Here is a 15,675-nt window from a genome sequence, read left to right on the forward strand (position 1 = left end):
CAACCTAGCGTCGGCTTGCGGGATTCCATACATTTGGCACCAGGCTGGCACTCTGGAATGATGCAAGCCAACGCTATACTTTTTTACGCAAAACTGCGTTGGCGCAGTTTTGCGTCAAAAAGTATAAATATGTGCCCTAGCACTTTGGCTGGGCTACACCAGAGCGGAAATATTGCAAAATAAAAAATGGATTCAGCGAAAATCAAAAGGTAAAAAAAAGAACTTGGGGCTGAGCCGATTGCTCCATAATCCATTATAGAAGAAAAACAATTTGACTAACTCAGAACAAATATTTTATTTCACCTGCCATAAAGAACATTTATCTACAGTTTTCATATTAGCTCTGACTATTACTGTACCATGTGTGTTCTACTTGTCCATACAATACAAAACACGTACAATTTTCCGTATTGTAATGTAATATGCATACGATTAAAACCTTATGTGGAGCGTGCAATGCTGTATTTACAGTTGTATAAAAGGAAATCAGTGCTTGTGAAACAGAGCAATGTTATCCCTTCCAGTGTCCAAGAAGTGTGGTGGTAACTGCGAACAGCTGCCGAGTGCAAGAGTGCTTTATGGCGCTACATCAACGGAAGGTTTCTGTGCAAGTCCTCCACTTCGAGCCTCCACATGCGGGAATGCACTGGGTTGTCTGAGAGGTCCGTCATTTTCACCGCTCGCAGGAAGGGCTCGGGACTGCAAGACTGAACAACGCCCATTATCATGACGTATTTGCCTACAAAAGAAAGTAAGACTTAGCGTTTGCAAACTATGCCATTATAATTACTCGGAGGTTTTCTGGTAAAATGTATTGAAGAAGCTTGGTATTGCTAATAACAACTCAACGAATGCAAAAACTATGCTGCTTCAGCCCCTCTGGTTCATCAACATTTTATTATCTCTGATTTATTAGTGTCAGATTAGACTAAGTAACTAATCCAAAAAATATTTTTTTTGTTTTTTAAACTGGGTCTGTCGGAGCAAATCTGAAGAAAAAAAAAAACACTGCATTGAAACATGTAAAGTTTATGAAATTAGGAGAAGGCACTTAAATTACCTTGATAAACACATCACAGGTCAATATCACATTTCACTACTTTGTTGGAGTAATCCACTACAGAAATTTAGCAAAATACACTTAAATTAAATTATGCTCAAAGTAATGTTAAATGATTTGTTTTTCATTAATTTCCTATAACATTATTTCTTCCAATCTCTCATTTTAGACAAAACAACTAAATCAAAATTGATATAATCCTTGTTGCAAGGCAACATTTGGTGAAAACCTGCAAATGTTTTAAGATTTTATCATGCGCTTGTACAAGTACAATCTTGATGCACAGAGTGGTGACAGCATATACACAAATAAGAAAAACAAAACAGCAATGTCAAAATAGCAATATGACAAAAGAGAGGCGAGCAAAGTCAATGATTGATGAATGATCTAGGGAGTGCAACACTATGTATAATCTGCAGACTCCCAACTCTTCTGACCACAGCATCTAAATCCACCCCAGCCCACATTTGTCTTAAATGTTTCCTTGCGGGATCCCTCTTGACAAGGGTTAGCTCTAGACCACAAATATCAAAGAACTGCTTAAACCAGGTAATAGACAATGGAGGGTTTGGGTCAAGCCAAAAACGAGCAACCAGAATCCTAGCTGTCAAGCTGTCAGAATCACAGAGAAAACAATACCTTTCATCATCAAGGGGACTTCATATGATGTACCAAAACGATCAGCTAAACACATGGGTAAATATGACAAAGTAACCCTAGAAATATCCTCGCAGACTTCCTGCTAATACTGATGCAATGTGCCACACAAGTACGCGATATGCACTGTGTCTGCTCCTATTTTACCACACTTAAAGCATTTCGAACCGGCCCGACATCCACAGTTGAATAATTGGTTCAGAGTGTAACATGTATCTAGATCTTAAAATGATGTAGTTGCAGCCTTGATAAATTCACAAATTGATTACCCAACTGGATTGACTCCATAACAGCATCATCAGCCACTTGTAGTGATAGTTTATGAGTCCTTTGGAGGCTAAGGTGGATAAATTATCCATTTATAAAACTGACTAGTTCTTCCTCTTCCATGGGTACTGTGCAGGAGTTCAATATAACGTACACGGTTCAACAGCCCTGAATCTTTAACTTATTTGTTAAATAATTTTTAATCTGCATCTACTTAAAAAAAACCTGTGCTCAGAACTGCAAATTGCGCAACTAAATCCGAAAAGAAAATGAACTGTTGTCCTGCGAACAGCTGACCTACCGATTGCTGGTGCAACCTAGACCAGTATACTGCATGCAAATCATTGGAAAAAGAGGGAAAGTCCGGTTTAAACCATAAAGATGTACAAGGAGTGAGAGGGGCAATTAAAAATTTAAACCTTGACCACACCTGATAAAATACCACAAGAGTCCTAAACCCAGTGAGCTTAAAATAAGAGGGTTCAGGAAACTGTACCCTTAGGCCAACTTCAACATAGAGACCGCAAGAACCAGGACTCATGATATATTTGAGACATGCGCTCTGAGGTAGAAGACCAATAGTTGTACTTTACACTAGGAAGCCGCCGTCCACCTTTATCTTTTGGTAGTGGTAAAGTCTGTATTGTGCAGCAAGGGTGTTCACATTGCTAAATTAACTTGGCCTAAGTCCTTTCAACCCAAGAGAAGAAAGCAACTGTTAAATATAAAGTAATGGCTCTAAATACATATATGAATTTAGGGAGCATTGCCATTTTGATCAGGTTACAACGTCCCATAAGACCCACTTATAACGTGTTCCATTTCTCAAATAGGTGCCTAGATTTATCCAAACCAGGTTTGTGGTCCAATGGTACAATATCCTTGACCACCGGAGAGAGCCAAACTCCCATATACAGTGCTGTTTCCACATATCTCTTATCGGCTTCTGGGTAAAGCTTGTTAAAAAGAACTTGTGTCTTAGAATTATTGAGCTTGTAAACAGAGAGTGCACCAAATATCTGATCTTTACGCTCAATTGCTACCATAGATGCAGATAGATCATAAGTGAACTCCGACATCATCTGCATATGCAGCTATGCTGTATGTTGAAGCAGTAATCCTCAAGGGAGCCAGGGGCCTTGAACTTTTTAAGGTGGTGCAAATATGATTCAAGATGCAGCACAAATAGTAATGGGGACCAAAGGAAATCGCTGGTGTGTTCCCCTCTTTATTTTAAAAAATTCCAGATGTTAGGCAGCCACTGATCATCCGTGTTGAGAAGTTGTGATGCAGAGCCTGATTTCTGTCCAGCATCAGATAACCAAAGCAAACTGCTGCCATTGTTGACCATAAGAAAAGGCCATGATACCTGAGCAAACCTTTTTTCCGCATCAACCAAAATCGTATTGGACAGTAGACCTAATGCCCTGGAAATTAGCAACCGCAGGATTAGTGTGAGCTGTAGTGTCTCAGTGTGGGACAAACCAATGTTGCATACTGTCCACCCAAACTGCAATACTGGGGGCATCACGATTCACTATAATTTTGGGATAGATTTTAGCATTGCAGTTTATCAATGATATTGGTTGATAAGAGGAGCAGTTCAGTGGATCTTTTCTTCAGAAAACTGAATACCATTGTAAAAGTCTCACCCCAAAACCTAGGGACATCCTTTGTCCTCTCAATGTACTTGACCGGTGACAAAAAAATGAAGGATACATGAATATGTTTTACAGAATTCTGAGGGTATGGCATCTGGCCCAGCTGCTTTCCCAGCCAGGAGTTGTTTCAAAGCTCTTAAAATCTCTGCTGCTGTAGTAGTTGAGTCCAGAATTGCCCAATCATTATTACAAAATAGCCCCAATACTGTGGAAGTAACATATTAATGGATTTCGTCCAGGGATGCCATAGATGTTTCCCCATACAGTTTTTCATAGAAAACTTGGATGAGCCTCAAAACCTTATTGTGTTCCGCTGGATTGTATTATTTGCATCCTGTACAGAGTCAATGGCGTTCTCATTCACCCTCTTCCTTACTTACTAACATGCTCCTCATTTCCTCACTATTTTCAAATGTATTTATCCTAAGGCAAAAGATACTGCAACTACTTTCCCCCAAACTATTATCTGAATCTTAGTCTCTGATAGAACCCAATTACTTCTACCCCCAACCTCTTACATTTTAGAGTCTCAGCTTTGCATATTCCAATTGAAGAAGTTCCTGCTGTAGGGATTCCTCCTGCACACGTATAACCAAGTTCTGGTGAGAGACAAAACGGATTGTGATCCCCTCCATCACTACCTTCCTGATATCCTAGACCACCACTGGGGTAGTGGATCCTTGATTTTCTTTCAATAAATTAGACACGTTTTCCCTCATTTGCGCACAGTAGCCACTGTCAGTAGTGAGCGATCAAACATCAACCTTTTAGCCCCCCTCCTGCAAGCAATCCCATCCCCTAAGATCACAAACGTAGCTATCCGCGGTTTATGATTAGAAAGTATGCATGGAAACAGATGGGTTTAGCTACCCATGACCATTTACTGCATGGCAAATATCAAATCAAACCTGGAAACATGCAGAGGAGGGGACAAGTAGTATGTGTACTCTGGTAGTGTTGCATGTGTGTAATGCCAGCTTCTGACTAGCCTGTATGTATTCACCACATGATGCAGGGCGGCACGTTTACCTACCTTCCTAGATACACAGTTTCTATTTGAACTGTCCAACTTGGGGAAAACGGTCACAAAAGTCTTCACATATAATTATGGGATTTTCACACATGGCTAGCTCTACCAGAAGCAGCTGAACAGGTGTAAGGTCATCATCATTAGCACAATAAGTACATCATATTGTTAATTGCACCTGACCTGATCTTAGATTGTCAATGACCCAGCAACCCACCAAGTCTCTTGTTAGCTTTAAGCATGTCCATGAAACCCATTTGCTAATGCTGCTACCCCTCTTGTGGGCTTGTCATATCCGGATTAACCCATTATCTGGTAACCTAAGCCATCCAGCCGCTGTGAGTTTCCTGTAGGCAGGCCAATGACGGACTCATCATATGCAACTCTTGCCTGACATTTTGAATTTTAGGGGAAGATCGAAGGCCATTAACGTTCCAGCTTAATATCCTCATCTCATGCATAAGTAATGTGTTAATCAACTTGCTCATCCCAAAGCATATTTGCAGCTTCCTCAACCACTCCGAGCATCATAAATTGAATATAATACAAAAAATCCAGGCACCTAGTCCCACCACCTCCCCCCATCCACCCCTGCTCCTCACCACCCTTCCATCAACCCAAACTTCGAAATAGCGCTCTGGGTCGAAGCCTAGCCCAACCTGTGACTTACTGGGTGATCAGCTCATGTAAGCTCCCTACATTCCCCCCTTCCCTCCTGAGACAAATTACTTCTTACTTCAACTAGTGGTGTGCTGCGTGACTGCCCTGATACCCACACCCACAATGGAGTCTTTCCAATAAGTGCGCTTTATCAAATGAAAGACTATAGAGCAAACAAGAACCCCCCCAATAGCAAAAGTTATTGTGGATGGATGTATCTGGCCATTCTATAGTCCCTTTTGGTCTTTGCACCTCCCCCCCCCCCACACACACACACAGACAGCAACTATCACATTCCACAACCTGCCACTACTTCAAGTACTAAACGCCAACAGTGCTGAATCTGGCATTATCAGTCTTAAAACATTGCTCTTACCAGTGGCATGCAATCCAACAAACCGATCTCCTCCAAGTTTTAAGGAGTTGGCTGCTGATTTGCGCCTCCCACTGTTGGCCCCACTAGGTTGGAAAACCCAGGTGAAGGGCCCACAAAACTACGGAAAAAGATCTGACCGCTTGTTGGACCTTCGGTCAGGCTCACAGACCAGGCACCTGGTCACCAAACTTCATGAAGGGTCCAACAAGTATCCATGAGCCTGCAAGATTTTGTGAATCCTTAACACCTGAAAGCCATGAGCAGCATGGCGGGACGGGTGCAGGGACGCCACAACTGCCCTTTGGCGATGCACAGCAGTAACTGGCTGTCCTTAGCAAGTTAGTTTCAGGGCCTGGCTAAAAGCTAGACCCTTCAGCCAACACATGCAGTACACACCTTTATGCCGTGCACAGCGTGGTATGGCAGCCCAAAGTGATGATATGGTCAAGATTGTTTATTAAGCTGGAATGTATTTGAATAAAAATCTTAGAAACTCATTTAAAATGACAGCTAAAATACAGTTTGGGCTAGGATTTCAAGCAATTTCAAAACAATGCAATGATACAGAAATATATATATATATCTCTGTGATCAAGGCTACAGCCGAAGCGTGTTGAAGGGGAAACCTGTTTCCTGAATAAGGGAATTTACAGTATTACGAAGGTGTCCCGGCTTTCCTTGAACGTAAGGATAATGTCTGAATGGTTTGGGGGTTTCCGGAACCTGGCTGGGATCGCTGCTCTACAGCTTTCGCACTCCGGATTGTATATTATATATATATATATATATATATACACACACACATACACACACACACACACACACACACACATACGCATCCTCACTTCCAGGAGGGGCTGTGTGTGCATTATATATACACATACATACTCTTGACCCTTGCTTCCCTAGGGAGACTTAAGATTGAAAGGTTTCTTGCTCTTGTGGCCATGTCTGATTGCGGTTCCTCTGAACAAGACCTTGAGACGTATAGGCCTAATGAATATGAGGATTAATATTATGATGACAGATTTTGACCAGTCAGTCCAACAAACTATCGCCAAAGCCCTTGCTTCAACGCTTCAACCCATTTCAAAACTTTAAGAACTCTCTGGACGTTATACTGTCCTCTCTCCTACAACTCCAGCGGACTCCCTCCAACTCCCTGACCCTGCTACTGATTCCACCTGGCCACATTCAGATACCTATAATAAGTTATCCCAAGGGTTTTATGTGAACACACCTACAGTGTCAAGAAACGCTCAAAAGGCAGCCCAAACTCCTGACATTTACTTCAATATGTTCACTTTTCTAAAGAAATTTGCCAGAGATCCCAAGAAGGGAATAGGCAGATCCCTCAGAGCTTGACAGGGTAAACTACTTGTGTTTCTGTCCCCTTGGCAAAAATTCTAGGATTAACCCTCCAAGCTCAATACACAGGTGCCGCCATCAGCCTTGAGGTGCTAGCGGGGTGGACCCAGCGTGTGATCTGTCTGCTGGGTAACGCCAACCTTGCCCTGGCCTCTGAAAGACGCACATCGTGCTTCTGAGAAATAACCCACAGTGGGGGAATTAGTCACTGTTGAGCCCGGTCCTTTGGCTGAGAGACAACTTTTTGGGGACCAATTTGTGAATGATATTGGCAAATTCCTAAACACCTTCGCTTCACTTGATAAAGCCCATTCTTCTCTCAACCCCCTTTTTGGCCATGCTGGCCATGGCAGAGGACATCCGACCGTCCGGTTCAACCCACAAGGTCCTCAACGAGGTTTTATCAACACAGAGGCTACTGGCAAGATCCCTCCTCAATTGTCCTTCTTGTCCTCCAGGTCCAGAAGCATTCAAGGCCGTTACAATAGAGGCGTCAACAGGGGTAACCAGGCCTCCAACAGACAATCTGCAGGTAACAAATCCTCTCCTGTAGTTTCCTCTGGGGGCAGACTAGGACACTCTGCACAGAAACGAGTCAAGATTTTGAGGGATTGTTGGGTGCTGGACACGGTTCAGAGTTACGGTACAGAACTTTCTCAGGTGCCTGTTCAAATCTTTCCTCCCTTCCTTTTTTCCAAACTAGACATGAATTTTATAGACTCGACGATTCAAGAACTTTTGAAGAAACAGGCTATTGCACCAACTTTTCCTCACTCAAGAAGTTTCTGCAGCAATGAGTTTCTGGTTCAGAAAAAGGTGGAGGTCAGAGGCTGGTTGTCAACCTCAGAGTTCAATCTTTGGACGGTTTGCAGCCATTTCAAGATTTAAGGTATCCACCTTCTGCAAGATCTGCTTCAAGAAAAGGTCTGGGTGGTGCATCTAGCTCTCAAAAATGCCTACCTCTCGGTTCCTATTTTTACTCCACAAAAGTGTTCTGTGATCCTAGTGGTGAAATCAGTGGTACGAAAACCTCTCCCTTCCTTTCAAGTTTTCTTTACCTCCTTGGGCATTCACAAAACTCATGAAACCAGTGGTAGAGCGTTTGAGGGACATGGGAGTTGGCTTGATCATCTAGCTAGACATGATTCTGATGGCACAAGACAAAGCTCAACTCCGGACGCATCGGTCTTGGGCGGCGTCCCTGTTGCAGGATTTGGGGTTTACAATCAATTTGGAAAAAGCTAAAAAATCTATTATTATACCTTCGCAACAGATATAGTTAATGGGGTTTCAAGTGGACTCAGTCAAAACCCAACTTCTTCCTCCTTCAAACGTGAAATCTATCAAAAAGGAGTTGAAGACGACTATGTCCAATCAGGGATTTGAAATCCCTAGCATTGATTGTGGGTCTGTTAGCTTCTTCTATTCAAGCGATCTTTACCGGTCCATTACACTAGAGAGCCCTTCAAGGCTTGTAGATCAATTACCTTTAAAAAGGTTTGAAATATGATTCTCAGGATCCCATATCTCCCAATGCTCAGGAAGATCTCCAGTGGTGGCTTCTTCTTAAGGGGGCTTGGAACGGCGCAGTGTCAATGTCATCATGGAATATGACACCAGCAGACCAGCATGACTTGGCAGAGCAAGGTGTGGGGATTTTTCCACTGCCAGTCTTCGGTCGTCAGAAGAGTTAGGACTTCATATAAACTGCCTAGAACTGTTGGTGGGGTCCTTCGCCATAAAGTATCTCTCCCTCAAGAAGAGCAACTGCTGTGTCCTCTTGCGAATGGACAATGTGTCGGTGGTTGATACATGAATCGACTGGGGGGCACCAGGTCTCACCTTCCGGCAGACATTGCCAGGGAATTTGGGCATTTCTGTCTCAGTCAGAAGATTACAGTGCTAGTGGAATACCTTTGCAGCAAAGACAACAACGTTGTGGATTGGAACTCCAGGTTTCTGGTTGATTACAGTGACTGAAAACTCCATCCTCAAATTTTCCAGAAGGCTGTGCGATCTCTGGCTCTGTGCCAAGTGGATCTAGTTGCATCTCGACTAAATACTCAACTGAAAGACTTTTACAGTTGGAGATCAGATGCTATGGCCCTTACCACGGATACTTTACTTCAGAACTGGTCTGGCCAGGTGAACTATGCGTTCCTGCCTTTTGCCATTCCGAGGGTTGCGATTTAAGTCCAGTGGCAGTCAGCATCATTAGTCCTGATAACCTAGGTCTGGGAGACACAACCTTGGTTTCTGACTCTTCTGGAGATGTTGGTGTCTCTTCCTGCACGTCTGCATCTTCTCTTAGATACTGTGAGCTCTCCCCATCCTCTTCTCCTTCAAGGCCAGTTGGTTTTCATGGCTGGGAAAATATCGGGAGACATGGACAGGTCGAGGGTATCTCAACAGCAGCTGCCGCTTTTATACAACAAGCTTGGACTGCATCCACCCACAAATGATATTCTTCTGCATGGAAGAGATGGGTGGGTTGGTGCCTTCAATGGGATGTAGAACCCGTGGGATCCGAGTTAAAAGATGTTCTCAATTTTCTTTCTGAGTGTGCTGAATCTGGGTTATGTTACAGGTCAGTAAATAATGTGAGGTCAGCTTTATCCACTGGACATGCTCCCACTGACAGTAAACAGGTAGTTATGCACCCTTTGGTTGTAAATTGCTTAAGGGTATTCGAGTGGCAAACCATCCGAAGCCTAGATATTCCCTATGGTGGGATGTTAATAGTGTTTTCTCCATCTTTGATTCTTGGCCAAATAACTCTGATTTGTCCATGAAACAGATTTCTGCTAAGTTGACCATACTTCTATGTTTAGTTTCATGTAGACCTCTTGAATTACTGATTTCCATAATTCCCTATTCTATCCATAAGGTAATAATTTCTGTACTAATCAAGATGGTCATTCTTTATTCTGCATATTCCTGTTACATAGAGGCTTGCATAAACAACTTGCCCTCTCAACATAGTTTTAGTGTAGCAGCAATTGCACTGCCTACACATTTGCTTGAGATCCAGGAGGCTTCATCTGGCATTTGCCATCCTTAGATGGGATTTACAAAAGTGATCATACTCAATTCATGCTGTGTGAAAAGTAGTTCTAAGCTCATCTTAGATGTTCTACCTGCGTCATCTGCGAACAAGAGTATTGATATTACCTGGCCATTCAGTTTGGAAGACTCACTTTGAATGTTGCATAGCTCATCAGTAACCTTTATTAATAACGAGGCTTAATGCTGTGTAAGGCCTAATACATCCCTTTCACAATCTTAAATTAACTAATAAATTGGCAACGCACTGCCATTCACTGAATGATTTTACACATTCCACACTCAGTTCCGGTAGCGCTTGTGTGGAAAAAAATATATTTCAATACATTCTTACAACAGATTTGTTTTAATTAGAATTGAGCATTTCTATCCAATTTTCTGTTGGCAGGTCAGTAATTTTTATGGTGTCTTCTTTTACCCGGGATCTGACATGCTCTCAAATTCCAGCATCCTGGAAAGGGTCCATTATCATAGCTGAATTTGCGAGTCTCGGACGTTAAAATTTAGAAGTGATTCTCGGTTGGTTATTTTGACTGGCTGTCTGACCGTGGCACTGGCCATGGGATGTGGTTATGGTAATGGTGTTGGCTGAAATGGGAGTCGGTTGCTGTGTGAGCTTCCTTCGCTTGCCCCCTTGCTGCGGTGAGCTTCTTTATTTCCCTGACCTCATCCTGTCAGGCCGCATGATAAATTGAGCTGACTATTGCTGCCTGGAATTGTCCACTGCTACCACAAGCTACCAAAACGCTAAGGTGCTATGTGGCTCGAAGACCATGAACGCTGTCTGGGCTGATTAACAGAAATGGTCAATTTTTTATCTCTTCATGGCGCACCGCACCCCTCTCCTACAGCAGGAGAGGGGGGTATAATCATCTCACCAATCTTTAAGGGAGGCGACAAATCAAAACCAGAAAATTACAGACCAATGGCCCTGATCGATAATGAGGCAACGTACTACGCAGGGTCCTACTGGAACAGCTCCCAACAGGGCTGATGCTACATCAATCATCCCGATTAATCAGAAAGGGTTCAAGGAAACAACAGGGAGTTCAACCAACATTATGGCATTGTCGCTGCTGATGAAAAACTCAAAACTAGCCAAACAACCACTGCACGTATGTTACGTAAACTTAAAAGCGGCCTTTGACTTTGTCCCACAAATCCTGCTTTGAAGTAAGCTGAAGAACTGGAGCGACCACCTATGCTCTTATGAGCAATCAAAAACCTATACATAGACACCTAGGTTAGAATAAAGCTGGGCAATGGGGCTAGTTTATCCAGGGCCATTCCAATGCTTTGAAGGCTCAAACAAGGTTGTGTCTTGGCTCAGATGCCTTTTAATTTGTTCTTGGTGGACCTCTGTTTACCGCTGTCCTCGATAATCTCCCACGCCCCGAAGATTCACTGCATTCCAATCTCAAATTTGCTATACGCAGACGACCTGGTGCTGATTAGCCGCACCAAGGTGGGAATGCAGCACCTTCTGAATGTCACCTATGATTAGTCACTAAGGAATGGCCTGACAATTAACACCAAAAAAATTTAAATTATGTACGGGTGCAAAAGAACACGTGGTAAAATAAGCTAGTTCCTCAGCTCCGCAAGGGTCAAAGAAGCCATCGTAGATAAATATCTCTGCCTTATATTTGATGATTAAGGTAATTTTAAGCTATACAGGGAGGAAAAAAAGAGAAAATGGATTGCCCTGACGGGTGGTCTCAGAGCGCTTTTTAGGAACCTGAACAGGCTATCTTGCACCCCATCTTGGAAATAGCGAGGGCGAGGACAATCCCAACCTTGGCATATGAAAGCGAAGCCCTTCTATGAAGGGCCTCAGCCACTCTGGCCAACATCATACGCCTACACAACGCTGGAATCCGCGACAAGGCACTCGACTGGATCTCGTCATTTCTCTCAGGCAGAACCCAGAGAGTCCGCCTCCCACCGGTCCTGTCAGAAGCTTCCAGAATAATCTGTGGAGTGCCCCAAGGATCTTCGCTCAGCCCCACGATCTTCAACTTTTACATGGCCCCCCTCGCCAACATCGCACAAACCCACCACATCAAAATAGTTCCTATGCAGACGACACTCAGCTCATCCTCTCCCTCACGAAAGACCCTACAACTGCAAAGAACAACCTCCACAATGGACTTCACGCCATCGCCAGCTGGATGGAATCAAGCCACCTCAAGTTAAACACAGACAAGACAGAAATCCTCATCTTTGACACCAACCCCTCAACTTGGAATGACTCCTGGTGGCCCACCTCCCTAGGAACAGCGCCCTCACCCACCACCCATGCACACAACCTAGGCTTCATCTTGGACTCAACTCTCAGCATGACTCAGCAGGTCAATGCCATCTCCTCTTCCTGCTACAACACTCTCCGCATGCTCTGCAAAATCTTCAAGTGGATTCCCGTCGAAACCAGGAAAACGGTCACCCACGCCCTGGTCAGCAGCCGATTGGACTACAGAAACGCCCTATATGCAGGAATACCAACCAAACTCCTAACAAAACTGCAAAGAATCCAGAACGCATCCGCCCGCCTCATTCTGGACATCTCACGCCGTGACCACATTTCCCACCACCCCAGAGACCTTCACTGGCTACCAGTGTCAAAGAGGATCACCTTAAAACTCCTCATCCACGCACACAAGGCCCTCCACAACACAGGCCCAGCCTACCTCAATGACAGACTCACCTTCCACACCCCCACCCGCAATCTTCGCTCCGCCAGCCTCGCCCTCGCCTCCATCCCCCGCACCCACCGCCAGAGGAAGATCCTTCTCTCACCTAGCCGCCAAGACCTGGAACTGCCTACTGCTTCATCTTCGCCAGACCCAAGACCTCTTGACATTCAGGAAATGCCTCAAGACATGGCTCTATGACCAGTAGCTCTCCCTTGACCCCTCAGCGCCTTGAGACCCTAACGGGTGATTAGTGCGCTCTATAAATCCTTCATTGATACACAAAATCTACAGGGAAACTTTCCATCTACATGGATACACCCCAGCAGCCCAGATTAGGCTACAAGTGCGGCATTTGTGATCATGTGCTGTGCAGATCAGAACACCCTAAACCATACACTCTGGCTGGAAATCAACAAACTTCACTCAGCCGCCAGGAAATTCTTCAGAGGCTCCATTGACCAGCTTGGTTTAGCTCAGCTAGGGTCTGCAACGCCCACCCTTGAGTCATATAAAAATACAACAAGCAAATTATTGAGAAAAATCTCATCATTAGAGGACAAAGCCTCTCTCGAGAACCGCACCCTTGCATGGATGGTTCTAAACAGTTACTTACAGCTAAATCCACAGCCATACTTGGGAGAAGTCTTAAGTAGCAAAAGCAAGGGTGCTTTTTTAAAATATCGCCATGGGTTTCTGCCCAGCAATGCACATGAAGCACTCTGGCAAAGGGCAGCAGGAGAAACTCCCTACAAGTTGTGCAGCCACCTTAAAGAAGATGCGATTCATATCTTCTGCCTTTGTATATCCCACCCTGGCTTAGGATGGGATACACTCATGCAGACAAGCGATAATAGCATGCTTAATTTCTGGGGACCCACAAGCAATTGCCCGAACAGTAAGACATCTACAGGGCGTCGAAGAGACCACAAAGAATGTATCATGCCAGCCTGCACTGATTCTGTGGCAGAGGCCTTCAGCTTTGACGGCGGGGTCTGGAGCAACATGTCACTAATCCCCGACTCACTCTTTGCAATGCAGCTAGCATTTGCACACATTCCTGTCAGGATATAGAATCTCGAGCAACAAGAACTTTTGCTGTCATATTGCCTACAAGTTTTAAGGTCCTCATTAATTTTTAACGTCATTTCACTAACGTTTAATTGCACTACCATCACACTACTAATAAAATTTAAAATGTCAATGACTTTACATATCATTGTATTTTTTTTATATTGAAACGATTTTAATCAATCAAGTACTAAATTGAATTATGGTGTATTCTTTGCTGTTCAGGGCTAATCGTGAAAATAATTGCTGCTCTTCTGTTAATTTGTATGTAATTGAACTGCGGTATTTTTATATTGTGGTATGATACCTATTTCATGTGATGTATCATTCGAAATGCTACTCCCTGCAAGATTATCGCCTAACCGTTCTCCCACATATACCACTGATCCTATGTTTCTTATTACAATGGCTGGGCCTTGGTGTGGGTGTTGCGGGAGCCATGCTATATAAAAGTGTTTGAAGTGAACCTAAAAAGTAGGCATCTACATCGACCTTTGCAGGGGTAAAGATCTCCTACTTCTGAAAAAATACAGTTGAAATAGTTTAAAAGTTATTGCTCTTTCCATGTTCCAAGTTTCACTGATTATGCCACAATATCCCTTTGTGCATTTGTCATGTGTGTCAAACAAAAAATATCCCACAACTGCTGTCCAATAAAGTTTTCAACTACTCATTGTTTTAAGGAACAAAAAGAAAACAAAAAAAAAAAAAACTTTCTAGCATTTTTAGTACTTTTGTCAGATAAACAGGCCAAAACTGATTAAATAAGCATGTTCCCGGGCAGGTGACAAATGTTTACGTTTGATAATGTGCTCTTATAGCTGCAAGTGGGTCTTAAACGCAGAAAATGTGAAGGGTGAATGAAACCTTACTAAAAAAAACCCTAAAGGATAACAATTAATCGGCAAACACTCAAGGTAAGCTGGGGCTTTATATATTAGAAACCCCTGAACAACTATTTTCTTGTTAACGCCTGAGAAACCTTGCGCTCCAGAAGATGACCTACACTATTTTCTCTGAAACGTTTTACTGGCCAAGAACAGACGAGCAAAATTTTGAAGATGTGAGTGGACAGATGTACCCTAAACAGTTTAAAAAGGGTTGAAAATGTGGGAGAATAAGTCCAAAGTGATTGTGGACAAGAGGTAAAATCGATCCCATCATTTGGAGGAAGCCACGATGATTAAAAACGATTTTCTCCCAAAAATGTGCATGAGCAATGAGGCAAATAAAACAAGTTACTTATCTGTACGCTGTGATTCTCCAGTATTGATATATTTCATAGATTCACATACTTGAACCTTCCCCCTCATCATGGTGCGAGTCCCACGGTATTCAAAACAAGCAGTATTACGTAAGTATTTTAACAAAAAAGAACATGCAATTGACATTATTAACCTATTCACTTTATTATAATAGACCCAAACTCCAGCCAATCAGAGGCCAGACCTTGAACAAGCTCTTCCTCTGGAGAGCCACCATACCTCAGGTTTTGAGCACGAGTGTAACAGGATATATCTATGAGGCATAGAGGTGGAAGGTGAAAAAATGGAGAGCGGGTGGGTCGCATGTTGATCTACGAAAGATATCAATACTGGCGAACCACAGTGTACAGGTAAGTAACTTCTTTTTTTTCTCCAGTATTGAATCTTTCATAAATTCACATGCTTGAATCAGAGTAGTAGGCAAAAAATAAACAATGGAGGGTTCATGAATGTACTCTCTAAAGAGGTACAAGCAAGTAAGATCTGAACCACCAGGAGGTATAGACCAAA

General features: G+C 43.2%; 1 protein-coding gene across 1 annotated transcript in view; it reads right to left on the reverse strand.

Annotated features, from left to right (window-relative positions):
* Window positions 1-276: 276 nt before the first annotated feature.
* RMI2 (RecQ mediated genome instability 2) overlaps window positions 277-15,675 on the reverse strand; it is an 80,346-nt gene continuing 64,947 nt past the window's right edge. Inside the window, exon 3 of the mRNA XM_069210161.1 lies at window positions 277-739. Within this exon, the coding sequence (XP_069066262.1) occupies window positions 585-739 (155 nt within the window). The 3' untranslated portion in view covers window positions 277-584. The remainder of the gene's footprint in view (window positions 740-15,675) is intronic.

Source organism: Pleurodeles waltl, chromosome 10 (genome assembly GCF_031143425.1).
Source record: "Pleurodeles waltl isolate 20211129_DDA chromosome 10, aPleWal1.hap1.20221129, whole genome shotgun sequence".
Taxonomy (NCBI): domain Eukaryota; kingdom Metazoa; phylum Chordata; class Amphibia; order Caudata; family Salamandridae; genus Pleurodeles; species Pleurodeles waltl.